General features: G+C 38.8%; 2 protein-coding genes across 4 annotated transcripts in view; one reads left to right on the plus strand and one right to left on the minus strand.

The window, feature by feature from the left end:
• Window positions 1-16,202, plus strand: nuak2 (NUAK family, SNF1-like kinase, 2). Of its 3 annotated transcripts, none has more exons than XM_057845696.1 (7): window positions 1-19; window positions 1,025-1,367; window positions 9,205-9,325; window positions 10,413-10,564; window positions 11,371-11,436; window positions 13,199-13,451; window positions 13,637-16,202. In XM_057845696.1, the coding sequence occupies exons 2-7, from the start codon at window positions 1,143-1,145 to the stop codon at window positions 14,671-14,673; spliced, it is 1,854 nt and encodes a 617-aa protein (XP_057701679.1). In that variant the 5' UTR covers window positions 1-19; window positions 1,025-1,142; the 3' UTR covers window positions 14,674-16,202. The 3 variants fall into 3 exon arrangements, with proteins under 3 accessions (XP_057701679.1, XP_057701680.1, XP_057701678.1); XM_057845697.1 differs by lacking the exon at window positions 1-19 and adding an exon at window positions 600-618; XM_057845695.1 differs by lacking the exon at window positions 1-19 and adding an exon at window positions 701-843.
• The window catches only part of ccnd3 (cyclin D3), a 21,952-nt gene continuing 15,720 nt past the window's right edge, over window positions 13,582-19,813 (minus strand). Inside the window, exons 5-6 of the mRNA XM_057845699.1 lie at window positions 18,797-18,930; window positions 13,582-16,786 (exon numbers count right to left, since the gene is read on the minus strand). Coding sequence (XP_057701682.1) covers window positions 16,595-16,786; window positions 18,797-18,930 — 326 coding nt within the window. The 3' untranslated portion in view covers window positions 13,582-16,594. The remainder of the gene's footprint in view (window positions 16,787-18,796; window positions 18,931-19,813) is intronic.

Here is a 19,813-nt window from a genome sequence, read left to right on the forward strand (position 1 = left end):
CTACTGGCTCTCTCCTGCGGTATGTAAAGGAATTACCATGTTCAAACTGCATAAGTCTTCCAGTGGCTCAAAATTTGTATCCACTTTAGTGCGTTATTATAATTACATTATATATTTGCATTTAATCTTTGTGAACAGTTTGCTGTAATAGATTTAATGTATATCAACCTAAGCGATTACTTTCGTTTTCTCTCTGTCAGAGGATGAAGGTGACATAAAACAAACGCATTTAAACCCAACTGGACTTTTAAACGGAAAGCAGCGGGGTTTCGAGGCTTTTTTTGTTTTGTTTTAAAGTACTTCATGTTTAAAATAGCATTAAATACACTTTGAAGCAATAAAAACAGCTAGTGAATTTGAATTTTTGTCTTTGTTAGCACTTGGAGAGCAAAGGTTTCTGTGTCTTTTTTTAGATGATACATGTTGCAAAACGTTTGAGAGCCTCTTGTGACGTTTGGTTTCATACAAAAGGTTAGTTTGCTTGAAGGCAAGTTTTAAAGAGCTTTGATCATTCATTTTGGGCAACGAATTCTTTCTCACGCGTTTTTACAAGCGCCATGCGCACTAACCAAAGAGACATGAATGTTTGAACTTATGAGGACTCGGGAGTTGAAAGAGGTGAGCGTTCATTGTGTCGCAATAGTATCCGTGCGCTCGTTTTATGACGCATGCACAGTGGTTGATGTGCCATTTGTTTTATGCTGCTAGAAGAACTCTGTTTATGTTTGATTTAGAAAATAGAAGATAAAAACATACAACAACAAAAACTCTGCGACAAGAATTGAGTTGAAAGAACTAAAATAGATGTCATTTCGCAGTTAACGTAACTGTCGGCATTCAAAGGTACGCAAATCTAACGTTACTTCACTCTTTTAACTCCGCCTTTCATACACTGACGTGTCAATAGAGAGCAACACGCCTCCCTACCGGCTGTGTTGTACCTGTTAAGTTCAAGACTCTGGAATTCTCTGCCTAGATCTCAAACTTTCACTTTCCTGCCTCTAAATCTCTCTCCAAAAACTAGCTCCTGGTGTACTGCAGACGGACGTTAAGGACGGCGTCTCGGTAGTTTATTTCTAAGGAATGCTGTTGGCGCATACCTGTTGAGGCATTTAGGTAAGCATCCATCCATTCATCCATCCATGGAGGGCTCCAGCGTTGGCCGACTCTCGTCAAACCGTTGGCCGCCCGTCGAGAGCCTTTCAGCCGAAGCGAAAACTCCTCTCCCGCCGGTCCAGGTGAAGAAACAAGCCGTGAAGCGACACCACCACAAACACAACTTGAAACACCGCTACGAGTTCCTGGAGACGCTCGGGAAAGGAACGTACGGGAAAGTAAAGAAAGCTAAGGAAAGATCTGGAAGACTGGTAAGGTTTTTAACGCAACATGTCATATTATTCATGTGCATTTTTTTTTAATTGAACAATCTTAAATTTGCTTCTCCCCTCTACCAACTGTTCAGAAACCAAAGTGGCATTTTTGGAGCAGCTGTCTTCATGAACATGTCATTTGTTAAAAGTCTAAAATTTACCCTTTTTACTCGGAGTATGACAAAAAATCGAAATGATGATATATCGTGAAAGGCAGAAGATGGGTAGAGTAGCCCAAAATTTTACTCAAGTAAGAGTAGTGTTACTTCAAAATATTACTCAATAGTAATAGTAGTCATCCAAAAAATGTACTCAAGAACAAGTAAAAAAGTATCTTGTGAAAAGAATACTCAAGTAATGAGTAACATTTTGAGTAACTTATTTTTGTTAATTTTTTTCAACAACGGTATTTTTTTTCTCAGCACAAACTTATCTGCAGTATATGAACTGTTGATATAATATCCAGATAGCAGACCGACGTTGAAAAGATGTTGGATCAACATTCCGCTGTCCATCTTATATTGTTGAATCAACGTCGCTTTTGCACCCTCGATTGATGTTGTTTGAATGTTGAAATCCTTACAAAACCTAAAAGTCATTTGGATTATTAATAATATAAGAACAACGCTGAATCAATGTTATGTTTTCGACTAAAGCACCAGCTCATACATAATTCAATGACTTTTCAATATTTCCCGGTCAATCATAAATGAACTATTTGTAAACATTAGTTCATCAATTATAAAACAATCTTTACCCAACCATCGCCTGAAATACCATAGAACGTTCTTTCAACGTCACCTGACGTCGAAAATGTTGATGTCAGCTATACTGATGATTTTGATGGAAAATCAACGTTTATTCAATGTCGGTTTTATATCTGGGTACTGTACAATAACCCATTACATAACTACATTAAGCCAAGGAAATTAAAAAAAATAGTAGAGAAAAAAAAACAGTAATGAAGCATTATTCGTCCAAAGCGCATGGGTGCCCTGCCCTCTAGTGGAGAAAATAGTTCCTAGTTTAATTAATGAATACTGTAGTTCCCGTGGTCAATTGATGCCAAATAAAAACTCGGAGAGAGGTTTAAATCCACGATTTCGATCTATGTTGAGGGCAGCGCTCTATGTTAAATACTTCATTTGTTAACGGTGCTTTAAAGACGGGTGATTCAACAGGCTTGCGTGATCATAGAACGGCAAGCTTGCGTCTGATTGGTGTAATGAGTCATGATTATTGTTGCGACGTCTTATTGGCAAAATTAGTAGCGCTACTCTTAGCAATAGCATCGCATGGAAAATGAATGAATGAATAATATGTAGAGTAAAGAGGTAGTAATGGTAGCTTTTTTTTGTCACAAATCTACTCAAGTTAAAGTAAAAAGTATGGCTTAGTAAAACTACTCTTAGAAGCACATTTTTCCCCAAAAAGTTACTCAAGTAATATAACTGAGTGCATGTAACGCGTTTCTACCAACCTCTGCCAAAAGGTTATCGATATGCTCCTGCCAAGAATCGATATATCGTTTTATAAAAGGTCTCACGGTTTAAAAAGGAACCAACAAGTTGCTACCAATATCTTCCACTTGAATAGTGTCTCTGTTGACTCAAGTATCACTTGTCACTTCCTGTTCTGTAACCCAAAATCAACAGGAAGTGACCCATAAATGCTCCAAATTCAAAAGAAAGTGACTGAAAATCAACAACAAATGACACGAAATGCCCCAAAATTAAATTCTTTGGTTGCCATTGGCCGCTGTGATAAACTCAATTCAAATCACAGCAGAAGGATGTAAATAGCTTGTTTTTCCTGTTTATTACTTGTATAGTAAATATTTTGTAGAATTATTTCCTGGAATCCTGACCCATGTATCGATAACTGTTATATCGCCATATTGTGAGATAATCGTTATCGTGAGTCGTGCATCACATTTCGTATCCAATCATGAGGTACCCAGAGGTTACCAACCCTATTTTTTACATAAATTCTTAACCCGAGTACCTAGTTTTAGCAATTAAAAAACAAACAACAAAAAAACACTGAAATCCATAAATACCTGGCGATGTGGATTTGGGTCATGCACAATTTTAACATTGGTTATACAGGTGTGGACTACATGATGCTAAATAAACTTATAAATTAATGAAATCAAGATGAATACAATTGTAATTAATAAAACCAGAAATACACTGGTTATGGCCCCCAGTAACAACAATATTTAACTCTGCTTTCCAATCACAGCAATAGACATCCATTTTGTCCATATTTCAGTGACATTAAAAGACCACTAGACATACAATCCAGTTTGAATGGGAGGGTTGGCAGTGAATGGCACCAAGTCAGTGGGAGCATTCAGTCAAACGAGTGCTCTCGAAAGGGTTAAAGCAAATTATTGTGTACATGTTGTGGGTGTTTTGGGCAGCTGATCTTTCCCGCTTTGTAACTATCCAAATGCAATTTGTGTCTCCGATCTAAGCATTGGACTCTGAGACGTGTAAAGAATGTGCTGCTATCACAAAGACTACAAAAAAAGAGATTTAATGCTCCTTGTAAAACTTGTCAGTGCACACAAAGCCTTCTCACCTTTAAACTTCCAAGTGGCTTGTAATCAACCTGGAAAGGCATTTGGTGGGCCAGCAAGGCAATTAAAAGCAGAGAAAAGGGTGCATTTATTTCTTGGGAAATGAAAATATTACATTACTGGAAAGTTTGAGGAAATAAAGCAGAATTTAAAAACAAGACAATTAACTCCTTATTTTATCAGCATAGTAGGCATGGAATGTAGTTTTTCCAGAACCTTGCTGTCATATGGCCAATCTATTTTTTTATTTTTGCTTTGTTCTTTGGGAACAAAATTGATAAAAGCGTGTATTTTGGCTCTACAGACAAGCCGACTCACTAAACAATAAGTAGCATTTTGGCAGATGAATCATTTTTAAAAAAAAAAGGCTCCTTTTAGAAGGTTACTCCCAAACCCTGTTTAGGATTACTATGAAACTAAACAAAATTTAAATGTGTATTTTAAACAACCAAATAGCATTTTCCTTGGGAATACTCTGTTTATCATAAACCCAAGAAACCAATGTAGTTAAGAGTTTCCAGTATACCAACTATTATTTACATTCTTTATATTTTGAGAATACAGCAAAAAGACAGGCAATGCAGAAAGTCAACTGATATTATCGCATAGTCCTTTAATAGTTCACCTACTAAATCTCAATGTAAAAATTATCACCATTTCTTTCCATTTTTAAAGTAATGCCTCTTCTAATATGTTTTGATTAGCAACTTGTTCACAATTTTTTTCTCTTAATCTTTCTGCGACAGTGGTCACTACAGATGACATTTATTCAAAAACTAAGCTAATTCACCTCCAGCCCAGGTCACAGAGTATGTGTTGTTGTAGTTAGTAAAAGAAGGAAATTGATATTGAAAACACCTATTGACGGCAATAGACGTCCAATCAATCCATTTCAACCGGGAGAGGCTGGAAGTGATGATTACTTCCAGCATCTCCCAGTTGAAATAGATTTGGACATTTTGTCAATATTAGCTAAAGAGTTGAACTATACAAGGTCACTACAGATTTATAAAACTAAATAAATTCCCAGGGCAAAAATACACACGGGCCACAATTATTTAAATTTCATGTCTTCTTATTTTTCTTTATTCATTTTCTATGACAATTTGTTTTTATTTGTGAAGTGTTCATTTAAAAAAAATATTTATTTTATTTTATTTAGAATTATGCATATTTCTATTACTCATGGCTTTTTTTAAATTCGCACTTTAAAAAAAATATTCATTACGATTTAAAAACAAATTTCCACAATGAATCCTTCAATTACTTTATTCATTAATTTATAATTATGTATTTTTATTGGTGATTGCAAAATACGTGCAGGCAAAGCTAATACTACATTTGGATTTCAAATCGAGGCCGCAAGTTGAGATGACCTGAATGTAGTAAAAACATTTAAGGAAAAAAAAAGGTAATTCATGCATGAAGGTGTTAAAAAAAACTCCGTTCTTTTGAGCCCTCCCTTCTCACTATGGCAATCCTGCTCTGTGTTGAGCAAATGCTTAACAATGTCACTGCATTTTCCTGTTCCAGAGCCTTTTGTCTACACTTTTTAAGTATACCAATCTCTCTCCCTCCTAGCTACAACTGGAATGTGAAGGGTTTTCCACCACTGCCAGACAGACTCGCTGCTTCATCAAATTCATTACTGTAATGTTTCATGGGAGTGTCATGTCTGAACAGCAACATCTTGTTTATCACCAACGCCCTTTCCACGAGTCTTGGAATATGGAATTTCCCTCCTTGCACCTGCGTTCGTCAATTCACGTCACAGTACATGTTGAGTCGCATCCCCATACACACACTGCAGGATGTGAGTTGTTGTCTGGGAATCACCCCTGCCGACGTCTTGCTGAGTCTGCTGTCATAATACTGATAAGATCTAGCAACTGGCCGTTCTAAATGTGCTTGAAGCTTAAATAGCCGTTAACATGTTGTAAATGCAACATTCCTTTCTTTGTTTTTATGTACCTGCTCAGACAAAAGGCATAGCGGACTTCCACTTTGACCTCACACACTCATCTTACAGTGAGGGCATAACCTCACAAGAGGAAAAACAACAATGTCATGTCGCAGACTTCTACTGAGGCATAACAATCCTTATTTGGATTGGATCAACCACAATGATGCACTCAAGATGAGTGCGTGTTACACTCGTGTTTCACGTTTTTTGTGACAAGGCACTTATTTTACATTTGAAAAATCTTACCGTGCACCACCCAACAAAAATAGAACACAAATTATGAATGCTGACTTTATGATTTTGTCTCATGGATTCATAAAATGATTTACTCCGTGTGAAATCTAGGCCTGGTTAATTGAGCACAAAGCTGATTGACAGGAATCTGTAAGTAGAAAGCGGATACACAGGTTTATTGAAACTTCTGTCATCTAAGAGAGGAAAAGTAAATTGTTCTGCGGCTTCGTGTGAATTTACAGTGCACTCAGAAATTTTTGGGTGTTTTACTTTCTACATATTATGTAACAGCTTATCGTAATATACAGTGGGGAGAACAAGTATTTGATACACTGCCAACCATTGGCAGTGTATCAAATACTTGTTCTCCCCACTGTATAATACTTACACCCCCCCCACACAACACCCCTTATTGAAAACATGTTGTTTTTCCATGGGGCGGAGGTGCAAATTTATTTAAGAAAAGTCTTTTTCAATATGATTCCACAAGCTTGACATATCATTAATTGGGGTGTTTGTCCATTCCCATAATGGCTTTTTTGTGTTACATGTGTACAAATTATTGTATTAAATTGATCGAAGGCCCTTGAATCAAATCATGGCAGACATTCTCATATTGGAAAATATATCCTCCATAGGATCGATATCATATCGTCATAAAATTGGAACTATATACTAGGCCTGTCGCGATAACAAATTTTAGTGTGCGATAATTTATCTCATAAATTTTTGCGATATGCAATATTATTGCGCCCCCCCACCATTTTTTAAAAACCAATTCACAATAACACAGTGAGAATACAGTATATATTAATAGATTAAGTTCACCTATTTAAACGCAATAAATATTTACTCTTTAATTAAAACATTCTTTTTAAGAAATCACAACTAAAAACAATAGACCATGCCTAAGTAAAAGACATCAATATGAATACCGCACAGAAACACAGACAGAATAAATAAAATTGCACTTAATAACGTTTAGGCAAATGAAAACTTTTCCCCTCATAGCTTCTGCAATGGTGTTCCATAGGGATGCAACGATACAGTTAATTCACGGTTCGGTACGATTTTCGATGTAAAAAAAAAATTTTTTTTTTTTACGATCAAAAATTAAATTGCCATCATATAAACATACATTTTAGTGCATAATATTTATGTGCTTACTTCTTACTGAAGAAATTTAGTATAAAAGTGCTGAGAACAATCTTTACTGTGTAAAGTGAGGCGGGGCACACTGTTGATTGCTACAGCTCTCTTAGCAGCTAGGTTTACTACATGAGCAGGACGTCCTATTTGTGGTCCGAATCCATCTGTGTCACGTACTGAATTAACAATATTTGCAGCATTATCTATAGTCACTGGTATGGATTGATTTGGCCTTCTTAACTTCCATTCAGTCATGCAGTTTATAATTCATCGATGTAGTATATGGACTACATGTCCCATAATCACTCTGGGCTCACGTAGCCAATGGCATGGGACGTAGCAGATCTAGTTTGCTATTTCATGATATCTAGTGTGTGGGCGCATTAAAAAAGTTAGCAAACGCCACAGAAGTCGGGTGTGCTCATTACTGCACAACACCAGCATATGACAATCGACTTTCATAAACAGAACGAGTTTGAAGCACAGCACTCTTAATTTGCTACTCAATGTTCATCATGTCCATTCAGCTGTCCGTTGTCAAAGCGAGGTTGTTCGTAGCAGCCAAGTCGGTAACAATGTTTTGGCGGACTTTGTTGTAAATATCCGGTGCTGTGCCAAAAAATAGCCGACCCGCGTGAAATGTCACCCCTGACGGGAGCGCCCACACGTCAACAACACTGGCACGCCGGAGATGGTCCGCAGTCAATCCGGAGCACTGACGTGGCCGGAATACGTTGAACAATGGGATATAATGGTAACGATTGGCTCCGGCGCTATTTTTTGCCGGACCTGGAACGAAGATGCATTTTGCGCAGTTGGTAACAAGGAATCCGAACTTTTAACAGCACGTCTGCCGCACGCACGTGCATGTGAGGCGATAAATCGCAGCGGAAAAATTACCGCCTTCATTTTTATTTATCGTGCGATAAATAGAATTATTGCATATTGCGACAGGCTTACTATATACCCCTACTAAAGCACTTAGTTAAAAAAATTATAAAATATTCTTTAAATAAATGGAGCACGGGAGTCAGTATTTCCTGAAATCTAAAAAAAAAAACATAATAATTGTCTAAGCCGGTGAAAACTTAACGCCCGAAGGTCAAGCTTGGCATGCGTTGTGGCATGTTATTCTACCTTGTGGGTGGTAGTGCAAAATTGCAGTCTAGTTGTGTTTGTACTGGAGCCCAGAGATTTTTTGACTGTGGGTGCCGAGTGCGTAGAACAAACTGACTGAGACAAAGGGCGCACACACACTCCGATAACCTCACAGGGGTGTGAAGTCATCATGAGTCCAGCAGCTCTGTCTGACGGCTATTCAAACAAACCCAGGAAACACGAGTTCGCAGAAGTCAGGAAAAGGGAGTCTATGCGGCGTGAACGCCACGCTGACGCACACCTCGCATCCAGACCAGACGGTGATTCACAGCAGGTTCTCTTGGTGAAATTGATACATAATGTCAGGTCTCTACTTTGTCTGCATGTCTGTCAGGAAGCCTAGAGGCTTCACAAATGAGAAGGCTACTCCAAACACCATCTGGTGCCTCATGATGACGCTTCTTAACCTTAAGCCTGAGTGATGAGGAATGCCTGGTATTCCAGCTCCAAAACATGGATAGTCTTGTCAACAAGCCTTTTATTTAAAAGGCAGTATTTATCACATTTTGCACGTGTCTTTACAGAGGGCAGTCTTTGGCACCTGGCAACTTTAAAAATTAACTATTCTGTTTTTACAGGAAGTTTTTTTTTCCGTTTGTCACAAACAGATCATGTTTCTTTGTCAACAAAGTCTGCAAATAATCTTCCTTGTTTCACCTGTACTGCGTAATTATTTCCATGAGCTGATTAAGAATATGAGTGCCCGTACTAAACGTGATATTCTTGTTCTGTGTTTGTTTTTAAAGGTTGCCATTAAGTCCATCAGAAAGGAGAAGATCAAGGATGAACAAGACCTGGTTCACATTCGCAGAGAAATTGAGATCATGTCGTCACTGTGTCACCCGCATATCATCACTATATACGAAGGTATTTGCACAATGCATTAGCTGTGTTGAATGGAGATTCTTTTTTAGGCCACACACGTGAATAGTGAAACGTGATACTCGTAAACAGACCCCTCTACATCGGTCCGATTGTTTGAATTCGGAGTGTGCTCACGCAAGTCTTTTGTGGAAACTGATTCTTGGTTGCATAAGTGCTGACTCCACGTTGCATCACAACAGCAGTGTTGTGGGCAGCGCACATGGCCTTGTCTTCCAGCGCCCCTAATCGAGATCGCCTCAATGCGCGCTTGTTACTATCCATAGGGTTTTTCCCAATTAGTTTGGCCTGCAGTTGGGCCAGTAGAAGTCAGCTATAAAATTAAGGACAGCAATACAATTTCATGAGATATGGTCACAACAAAAATCTTTTACAGAGGTAGCTACAATAAATGCTAAAGATTGACTTTAATGACAAAATGTAAGATTCAAGGCAATTTGGGTTTTTGAGTTAAATACTTAATTTGAGACTAAATGAGGTGTTATATATGCGTACCAATGGGAAACAATATTAGACCATGCGTTTTTTCCGTTTTTTTTTTTTTTTTTTTTTAATGCCTGGTGGAACTAAAGATGTGTTTGGACAAATATAATGATAACCAAAATGGCGCGAAATAGTTAAAGACTTGATGTCTGGACACTTTCAATTTATATCTTGATCAAAATCACTTACGTTCTTGCATTTGTAGCTACAAAAATATTCTTCTAGGCACTCAATGTTAAAAGTTGGCTTTTAAGCAATCTGTTTTCTGTCTTTTACTTATTATCTGTCTTTCGTGGTACCAGCGATTAAAGTGAATGCAAAATAAAGGGAATAATCTTCTGTCCTTATGAAGACCAGATAGTGCAGATATGACTAAAGGGTAACTTGACTTAGGAGTTCAGTCCTCATGGAAATTCAGATACTTCTGTCAGTGTCAGTCATTAAGTGTTAAGGCCTATATTTTTAACATAATTGTTTAATGTGTTTTTGAGCTTGGATTGTACGTAATGTGTGCACCAAGATTTGTATAGAGTTGTACATTGAAAATAAATGAAAGCTTAAATGGTTTTATCTGTTGTTTTCTTTCTAGTATTTGAGAACAAGGACAAAATTGTGATCGTAATGGAGTACGCCAGCCGGGGAGACTTGTACGACTATATCTGCGACAGAAGGCACGTCTCCGAGCAGGAGTCGAGGAACTTCTTCAGACAGATTGTGTCTGCTGTGCACTACTGCCATCAAGTAAGGACACATTTATATTTGTTCCAAATGCTTCCTTGTTGCAGCTACATGGACTTGAATGACACTGAGCTTCCCTTAAACCAGTTGCTGAGCTTGTGTTGCTTCCCAGGCACCATAACCCCCCACTGTTGCATAATGATCATTACTAACTGTCAGCTGGCTGATTGGAATAGATGCTGTGAGAACAATGCAGAGGAAAATGAAACGTTTGTAGAGAGAGGGAGAGAAATTAGGGGAGAGAGAGAGGGGGGTGGCGTTAGGGCTCGAGGCCAGCCACCCCAACACACATATTCACAGTCCCTAATGAGTGCGTGATGGAACACAACAAGCACACTCGCACACCATCAGCCCACTTCAGCAGTTCGAAAGCTAAAGCTCCAGCAAAAGGTGGTGTTCCACGTCAACCACCAGTTTTGCTTTTTATTAGCCGCTGATATAAAGGGCCATTGTAAACTGTTTGATATATTTGGCCTTACTTGGAATCATAAAACAGTGCAGACAATAGTTCTTTATACCCACTTCAAACTGCACGACACACAGTGTCCTTGGCTACACGTGTCCATTCCTTTTCAGGCATAGATGACCTGCATTTTTTCAAAGACAAACATTAGTGGAAGGCATGCCCCCCTGCAGAGTTAAGGACAATGAAGCATAGCCGACACACCAGGAAAAGACGAAAGAATGTGCTTCAAACTGGGGGAAAATAATCCTTTTATATAACTTAGACAAAAATGACAATTGTATGGAATGTTCCTGATAAAATGCTGTGAAAAATCATTTGGACCTTTCTTTCTTTCTTCTCGTAGAATGGAATAGTTCACCGGGATCTGAAACTGGAGAATATTTTACTAGATGGCAATGGCAACGTCAAGGTATGCAGCTCTGTGTAATATTTTATATACTTGTGTCGAAGACTAAAAATTACAAGTGTCATTTGGTTTGATTGATCATCTACAACCCCAACTCCCAAAAAAGTTGAGACCCCATACAAATTGTGCAGAACATGTATGCCAGTTCAAACTTTTAAGCGGGGAAAATGTATAATTTTAAGCGCAAAATATATTAATTTTAATTCCTTGGTGTCAACAGGTGGCAAAAAAGTTGGGACAAGTCCCATTTTAACCAATGTGGGCATCCCCTCTTAATAAAACAGTCTGCAAATGTCTGGGGACCGAGTAGCCAAGTTTCCTAAGTTTAGAAATTGGGAATGCTGTCCAGTTCCTCTCCAATATAGGCCTCTAACTGTATGTGGCAAATGTTCTCTTTAGGTGAAAGATATTCACTGCATACGTGCCATTTCAATGCAGTTTTCCCACTCAGCCATGATGTTGTAATTAGAGCTGGCACTGTCATGTTGAAAAATGCTCGGACTTCTCTGAACGAGCTGGGATCTGGATGAGAGCATATGTTGTTCTTGAACCAGAATACTTTTCTGCATTGATGGTGCCTTTCCAGATGCCCATGCCACATGCACTGATACAACCGTATACCACCACAGATGCAGGCCTCTGAACAGAATGCTGATAACAACTTGGGCTGTGCTTGTCCTCTTAGTCAAGATGACAAGGTGTCCCAGTTTTCCATTTAGAACTTCCAATCGTGAGACATCTGATCAGAGAACAGTTTTGCACTTTGCATTTTTTATGACCCCTGGCCAAGAGAAAAAAAAATGTGCGCTCCGTGGTTGCGTTTAGACATGGCTTCTTCATTTGCGCCTGAGTTTCAGCTGACAACAGCAGATGGCACGGTGAATTGGGTTCACCGACAATGGTTTCTGGAAGTGTTGCTGAGCCCACTCTCTGATTTCCTTTACTGAATCATTCCTGTTTGTGGTGCAGGGTCCTTTAAGGGCCTACAGATCACTGGTATCTAGTATGGTTTTTGGGCTTTGACCCCAATGCACAGAGATTGTTCCAGATTCCCTGAATCTTTGGACATTCTCATGTACTGTAGATGCAGACAAGGTAAAACTGATTTTTAACTCTGAAAATCCTTTCTGATATTGCTCCCTGATCTTTCTGAGCAACATTGGGGGTATTGGTGATCCACTACCCATCTTTGTTTCCAAGAGACACTACGACTCTGAAAAGGTCTTTTAATACTCAGTCATCACCCATGATGCCAATGGACCTAATTAGTCGTAAATTGTCTTTCAGCTGTTCTTTATATGTGCATTTGACTTTTCCAGCCTGTCCTAACATATTTTAGATTTGTTGACACCATGAAATTAAAAAAACATATTTTTTCTCTGTATTTTTTTTTTTCAGTTTAAACTTTGAATCTGTCATTTATCTTCTGTTTTGAATACAATATTGATATTTGACACTTATACATCGTTACATTCAGTTTTTTTTATTCACTTTTTGTATAGCACCCCAACTTTTTGGGAATCTGGTTTGTATATACTAAATACACACATGTATCCAGATATCTGTTCATTACTTTGAGCATGGAAGTAAATATAGTTGCAATGAGAAAGTAATGGTGTCGGGGGGACTTTGTGTCAATTTATGCCTCTAGGTCAGGGGCGATTTGTCTCAATAAATGAGTTAAGTGTGGTTGATACGTTCTGGTTAGAAAGGGGCTAATAGTAATATGTATTGACAAGATTCTTATCTCATTTTTTTGTTCCAGATTGCTGACTTTGGCCTGTCAAACCTCTATAACAGAGACGAGTACCTTCAGACATTCTGCGGTAGCCCATTGTACGCATCCCCAGAAATCGTAAATGGTCGGCCATACCGTGGGCCGGAGGTGGACACGTGGTCTCTTGGGGTGCTGTTGTACACTATGGTTCATGGTACAATGCCATTTGATGGCAACAACCACAAGGACCTTGTGCAGCAAATCAGCACTGGAAATTACCGCAAACCAAACAAACCCTCCGGTGAGCATTTTAGCATTTCCTTACATGGACTGTAATTCCTACTCAGTATATTCTCTCAAGGTTTTTACGATACAAGAGAACTAAGGACAACAGTCAAAGTGCTCTAGTATAAAATGACTTGATAAAACAATTTGCAGTGCTGCAGACAAATTTATTATTTTTTTACCTCTCTTGCTTCCTATCAGATGCATGTGGTCTCATTCGTTGGATGCTAATGGTCAACCCTGAGCGCAGAGCTACAATTGAGGAAATAGCAGGACACTGGTGGCTTAACTGGGGTTACCAGAAACCCCTCCTCTCTGAGACAACAGCCAACCAAGTTGAGGGTGCAAAGTCGACGGCCTCTTCGTCAGCGCAGCACCCGGCCGGGCTGGCTAGCGTTGCTAGCTGGCTGAGACGTACATCCAGGCCTTTGCTCGAGAATGGCTCCAAGATGCGCTGCCTGCTCCGCTCACAAGGCGTTAGTGGCAATGATGTAGTTCGACAGCGTTCTCTACGTAGGTCACAAAAGGAGAACAATGTCTCCCAGCCCAGCCACGAAGGAAGTACAGACACCCGACCTTCTAAGGGGATTTTAAAAAGAAGAAACAGTGTAAAACAAAAGGTCATCAGTGAGACCACTACCACATCACTGGAACATCAAAACATTTTGTCCAACCCAGCCAGCGCCCCTTCAGCGGAAATGGTACCTCGCAAAGGTATCCTCAAGAAGCCCACAGAGCAAGAATCTGGCTATTACTCCTCCTCCCCTGAGAACAGTGACTCTGGCTGGGTCCCGCAATCCAAAGCGCCCACCTCAATATCAACCCACAGAAAAGGCATACTCAAGCGAAATGGAAAGTTCTCTGGTGCGCAGGAGTTCGGCTCCTTAGATCAGCTAGCAGTTTCATTACCCAACAGGGGCACAAGGGTTAGATCGAGTGGTGCTATCAGCGAGGAGAGCATTCTGTCCTCAGAGTCCTTTGATCAGCTGGATCTTCCAGACTTTGCACGACTTCCTGCACATCCAGAGAAAGCTGGACGGCCCACCATGAGAGGATGTGTGTCTGCTGACAATCTGCTTGACATCCAAGAAGATGATATTCTTGGAGATGGGCTGCACAGGAAGTGGAACTGCTATGAGTCTGGAGTGGCTGACAGTGCCTTCTCCATTACAGACTGCGATAATGTGACCGAGGCTTACAAGCAGGCCTTAATTATTCACAGTCCTGTTTCAAGTTAAACACCACTGAAGATTCTGTATGCATGGCCAAAGCACATTGTGACAATACTGTCTAACAGCGCACTTAAGTCATCATCAGGGATTTCACACACCAAAAAAGGGAAGAGGGATACTCAACAGGCTTGGTCAGGTTAAAACAATGATTATTGTATATATGTATGTCAGAGTCTTAGGTACTCAGCTTTGAATACATGAGAGCATTGTCAAAGTCTCCCTAAAACCAAAACACCTTGAATGTAAGTGTTGTAGGGCATCAGTCATTTGGAGGCTCTTGTGCCTTTTATGACCTGAGGTTTTTTTTCCCAGCCGACAGTTAGAAAATTATTTATGGTTTCATGGCGCTTTTGTCATTGAACATTGTTGTCAATGAGGTTCAACGGGAGAAATGCTTCTCTTTACCTGCCTATTTTACTGCATTTTATTATAATGAAAGTTACGTAGGTAACTATGGTCCTATGAATCCCAAATGACTGCCAGTTACAGCACCCCGTCTGGCGGTCAGCAGGGATGAAATAGAACTGCAAACTACTGTACATTTCATGATGCCAAAGAGCACTCTTGTTAACACTACTGGATGAAATGCTCAGGACAGGGATCTCAGTTTTTAATTTCAATCCAGGTTTCTGCAAGTTTGGACAAGACTTGAATAACAACCTGACTCACTGATGCACAATAAGCGTAACCTGTTTAACCTGCTGTAACACCCAAATCTACGCTGGTGCACATGCACAAGTAGCATAACAGATGTTTTCTTGTAACATTCCAGGAAAAACAGCATTTGTTTGAAGTAAATTGTGAGCTTTACTGGCTGAATGTTATATCTGTTGTTAAACTCCTCAAGTAATGATGGTGTCTTTAGGTCTATGGCTCAGGTGTTTCATATTATTTGGAAATAATATGGATATTTGCTAAAGGCAGGTATAAGTATTTCTATCTTACAAATGCTGTTTACAAATACGGTGAACTGGCATGTCCATACTGCTTGATGCTGTTGAAATGCTAAATATTTGGGAGGTTTGGTTTGTTTCGTCCTGTAACATCAGCGGTGTTTTATGTCTAATTTGACATTTGAATTCCTGACATTACTCAAAATAGTACATTAAAAAGTGACAAGTTTTAACATGACATCTGATAAATTGGGAACTATTACTTTATTGTCATTTCAAAAGAAGACGTCCAGTAACGTAAACCTCTCTTGAAACTGGAATGTTGATATGGCAATGTTTGTGTTTCAGTTTTTCCTTGACAAACTGAAGCTTATCAGGAATGTAAAGCAGATGTGTGAATGTTTGTATATGCAAAGTTGAAATTGTCAAAACGTCAGTTTGTTCTTGTCATTTCAAGAAATGAAGGAGCAGGGTTCATGAAAGCAAAAGTGTTCATAATTTTTGTACCATGTGCATTTAAGTATTAAATCAACTTTTGTTGCAAATTTCATTTTTTTTCAACATGTGCCAAAGTTGTCAACTTTGTTGACACTTCTGTGACTGGGATAAGGGCATCAATAAAAAAAAGTGCTTCCTCATCTTGTCAGTCAATTACATGCTATCATTTTAATGAAAATGTAAAACATTTATCGTAACAATGGAGTTAAACCAAAAATGTTATACTATGTAAGTCATTGCATGAGTCTAGTTTAATGTATAATCTTGTAACCGTACAGAACTATAAATGCACCACAATGAATCCGTGCGTGACAATTGCGATTTTAACACGAAAAAATACATGAACACAATTCACAACAAGCATGGCCATAAAAAATGGACAAACACTTAGCTCTTTAGCGATTATAACGCGTAAAAATGTGTAAACGTAATCTGCAACAAGTATGGTCATATGAAAAAAAAGTTTGCTGTTTAGTAATAGACACACTATGAATAAATGGGTATTGTGAGCAAAAAGCCATTTAGGCCTGGTATATTCACACCTGCCTGTTGTGGCAGGGAGGGGTTTTCAGTTGGCTTTCACCAGGTGTCATTGACGTCAATGAAAGATTGTCAACATCAGTGGTAGTCTGACCGACCTCTGATCCGCAAACAGCAGCTTTGGAAGCAGAAGGCAGGATGAGCTCCAGCGCTGCCTGCAGCTGGTTGTAGCAGAGGAAGAGAGAGTCCTGGTCGAGGCGGAACACATGACAGGTTTAATGCCAGGTCATAGACTGAGATGATCATTGATTACTTTTACCTTATTCCCCAATATATTTCTTTGTGCTCTGAACCTCGTTTTTGTATGCCCTGGTTTTTGTAAGACTTGAACTTGTTTTTCTTGTCAGAGTTCCTTATACTGTTAAATAAGCCACCACGGGGCCTTAGTAAGTTGACTTTAATTACAGTCGTGAAAAAATTAGGACACCCCATTAAATATTCTTTATTAAGAAATGTTCACATATCAATGTCTGATCTTGTTTTTCTTTATCTCTGGAAAATAAAGTGATTTAATTGCAGGTAAACAACATAAATTAACATTGTTTTACTCATTAAACTAATATCAACAAAAATGCATGTTCTGAGGAAAAAGGACACCCTACCGCCTAATAGCTAGTGTTACCCCCTTTGGCTGAAATAACTTCAGTAGGACGCTTTTTGTAGCCATCTACTAGTCTTTGACATCGGTCCGAAGAAAGTTTGCCCCACTCCTCAACGCATAATACTTTCAGGTGTGAGATGTTTGAGGGGTTTCTTCAATGTACACCCCGTTTCAAGTCACTCCACAGCATCTTAATGGGATTGAGATCTGGGCTTTGACTTGGCCAATCCAACACTCTCCATTTCTTCCTTTTCAGCCAGTCCTTGGTGGATTTACTGGTATGTTCTGGGTCACTGTCATGTTGCAGGGTCCAGTTTCACTTCAGTTTTAATTTTTTCACAGATGATCTCACATGTTCCTCAAGCACCCTCTGATACACGACAGAATTCATGGTGGATTCTGATGTTGAGGTGGCCAGGTCCTGCTGTGGCAAAGCATCCCCAAACCATAACACTTCCACCTCCATGCTTCACAGTTGCTATGAGGTTCTTCTTTTGGAATGCTGTATTGGGTTTACGACAAACATGTCCTCTGTTCTGGTGTCCAAATAATTAAATTTAGATTCATCTGTCCAAAGAACATTATTTCAGAAGTCCTGGTCTTTATCTACATTCATTCTGGCAAACTTCAGTCTGCCCTTCATGTTCTTCTTGGACAGCAAAGGTTTCCTCCTTGCACATCTCCCATGAACGTTAAACTTGTGAAGTCTGACTGTAGAAGCATGCACTTTGACATGAACAGTAGCAAGAGCCTCTTGTAGGTCCCGTGATGACATTTTAGGGTTTTTGGAGACTTCTTTTAGCATCTTGCGGTCTGCTCTCGGGGTGAACTTGCTTGGACGGCCAGACCTGGGCATGTTGGCAGTTATTTTGAATGTCCTCCACTTGTAGACTATATTTTGGACAGTGGAATGGTTGATTTTCTATTCTTTTGAGATCTTTGGAAATCTCTTACCAGACTCATAAGCGTCTACAATCTTCTTTCTGAAGATCTCAGACAGCTCCTTTGATCTCGCCATGGTGTATTTTCTCACTTCATCAGTCAGGGACACACCAAGCTAAATTTGAGGTTTAAATAAGGCGGCTTGCCTTATTTAAACCTCAAATTTAGCTTCCTTCAAAATACTGGGTAATGATGTTCTAATCATGTGCATCTGATGTGATACCCTTGTGTGTGATTTTAGCCATTTTAAGTGGGATTCAATGTGGGGGTGTCCTAATTTATTCTTCAACAGAAATTGCATTTATTTAAAATTACATTTTACAGAAAGATATTTAAAAATCATTTTTTCTATTTTAATTGTTTAGTTCTATTACTTGAATCTCTCAAGACTGTTAAAATTTATATTAAATATCCACATGATCAAATATGTTAGAAAACACACAGGCTTCCATGGGGTGTCCTAATTTTTTCACATGGCTGTAGGAAAACAAGAAACAATAAAATTCTTGGTGATAGTTTTGGTTGTCTAGGTTTACCTACAGGAGATTTTTTATATTACAACTTGGAAGTCAGACATTTTGAAATAAATTATTCACAAAAAAAAAAAAACTGATTCTACTGTAGTTGAAAACAAAACTGTAAACATAATGCTTACCAGATCTAGGACCAGGAGATTGGCAAGAATCCTGAGCAGTGAGTTAGGTGAGTCCATCAAGTTGAGCCTGTGAGTTGCAGCACTCAAACAGGCACAAAGAAGGGTGGAGGGTAAAAAGTCAGAAGACCTCCACTCTGGAAGTCAATTAATTAAAAAATATCATTTGTAACATATAGTGCAAAATGGTGAGCAGAGATCATTAACACTAATATTTTTTCAAACATAAGAACAATTACAAGTTTTTCTTATTTCTTTAATCGCATTGTAAAGCCCTTGTTCCGCCAACTACATTTAGAGATGATGCACGCCTAACTCTTTACGCACCTTACTCATCCAACAGCTTTCTGGGTAAGAAAATATATAAATAATTCTCCAAAATGCAGGAATACTTTTTCAAAATGGCAGAAGTCCTAGCTATTTTTTGTATGCATGTAAATGACAACGAAAAACTGCTTCAACTTGGCATCAATGACCATTATTTTTTCAGACAGTGACATTCATCCATTCATATAAACATTTTTAACACTATTATTAGTAGTATTATTATAGTATTTTTAATGTTCTACAGGTCACACCACGATTAAAATTTGATAAGAATATTTAATATATAGATAGAGTTTTTAAAATATTTTCCATGTTGGAATAATTTGCCAGCATTTTAAAACAAGCCTTTATTTTTATTTTCATTTTAACGAGATGGTTAGAATACTCTTCTAAGTCTATTGTATTTCTCTACATACTATTCATTGCCGTAAGAAGAGGAGGGCAGATAAAGATGACAGATGCTGGCATTGTTGACACACCCTGATGGACAAAGAAAACACTTTAAAGGCGTTCTTTTGCTAAAACATGACAATCTGACATATTATTTTCATCGCCTCAGGAAGGAAAAGTGTCGAGACACCGTGTCTGCCATTCGATCCTTCCTCGGACACCTTTGTGAATAGGTCACAATGTCAGGGGGCTAGGAGTTGTCATAACTTTTTGTGATGTTTTCAATGTCTAATGTGGCCCGGT

Source organism: Corythoichthys intestinalis, chromosome 9 (assembly GCF_030265065.1).
Source record: "Corythoichthys intestinalis isolate RoL2023-P3 chromosome 9, ASM3026506v1, whole genome shotgun sequence".
NCBI classification, from domain to species: Eukaryota; Metazoa; Chordata; class Actinopteri; order Syngnathiformes; family Syngnathidae; genus Corythoichthys; species Corythoichthys intestinalis.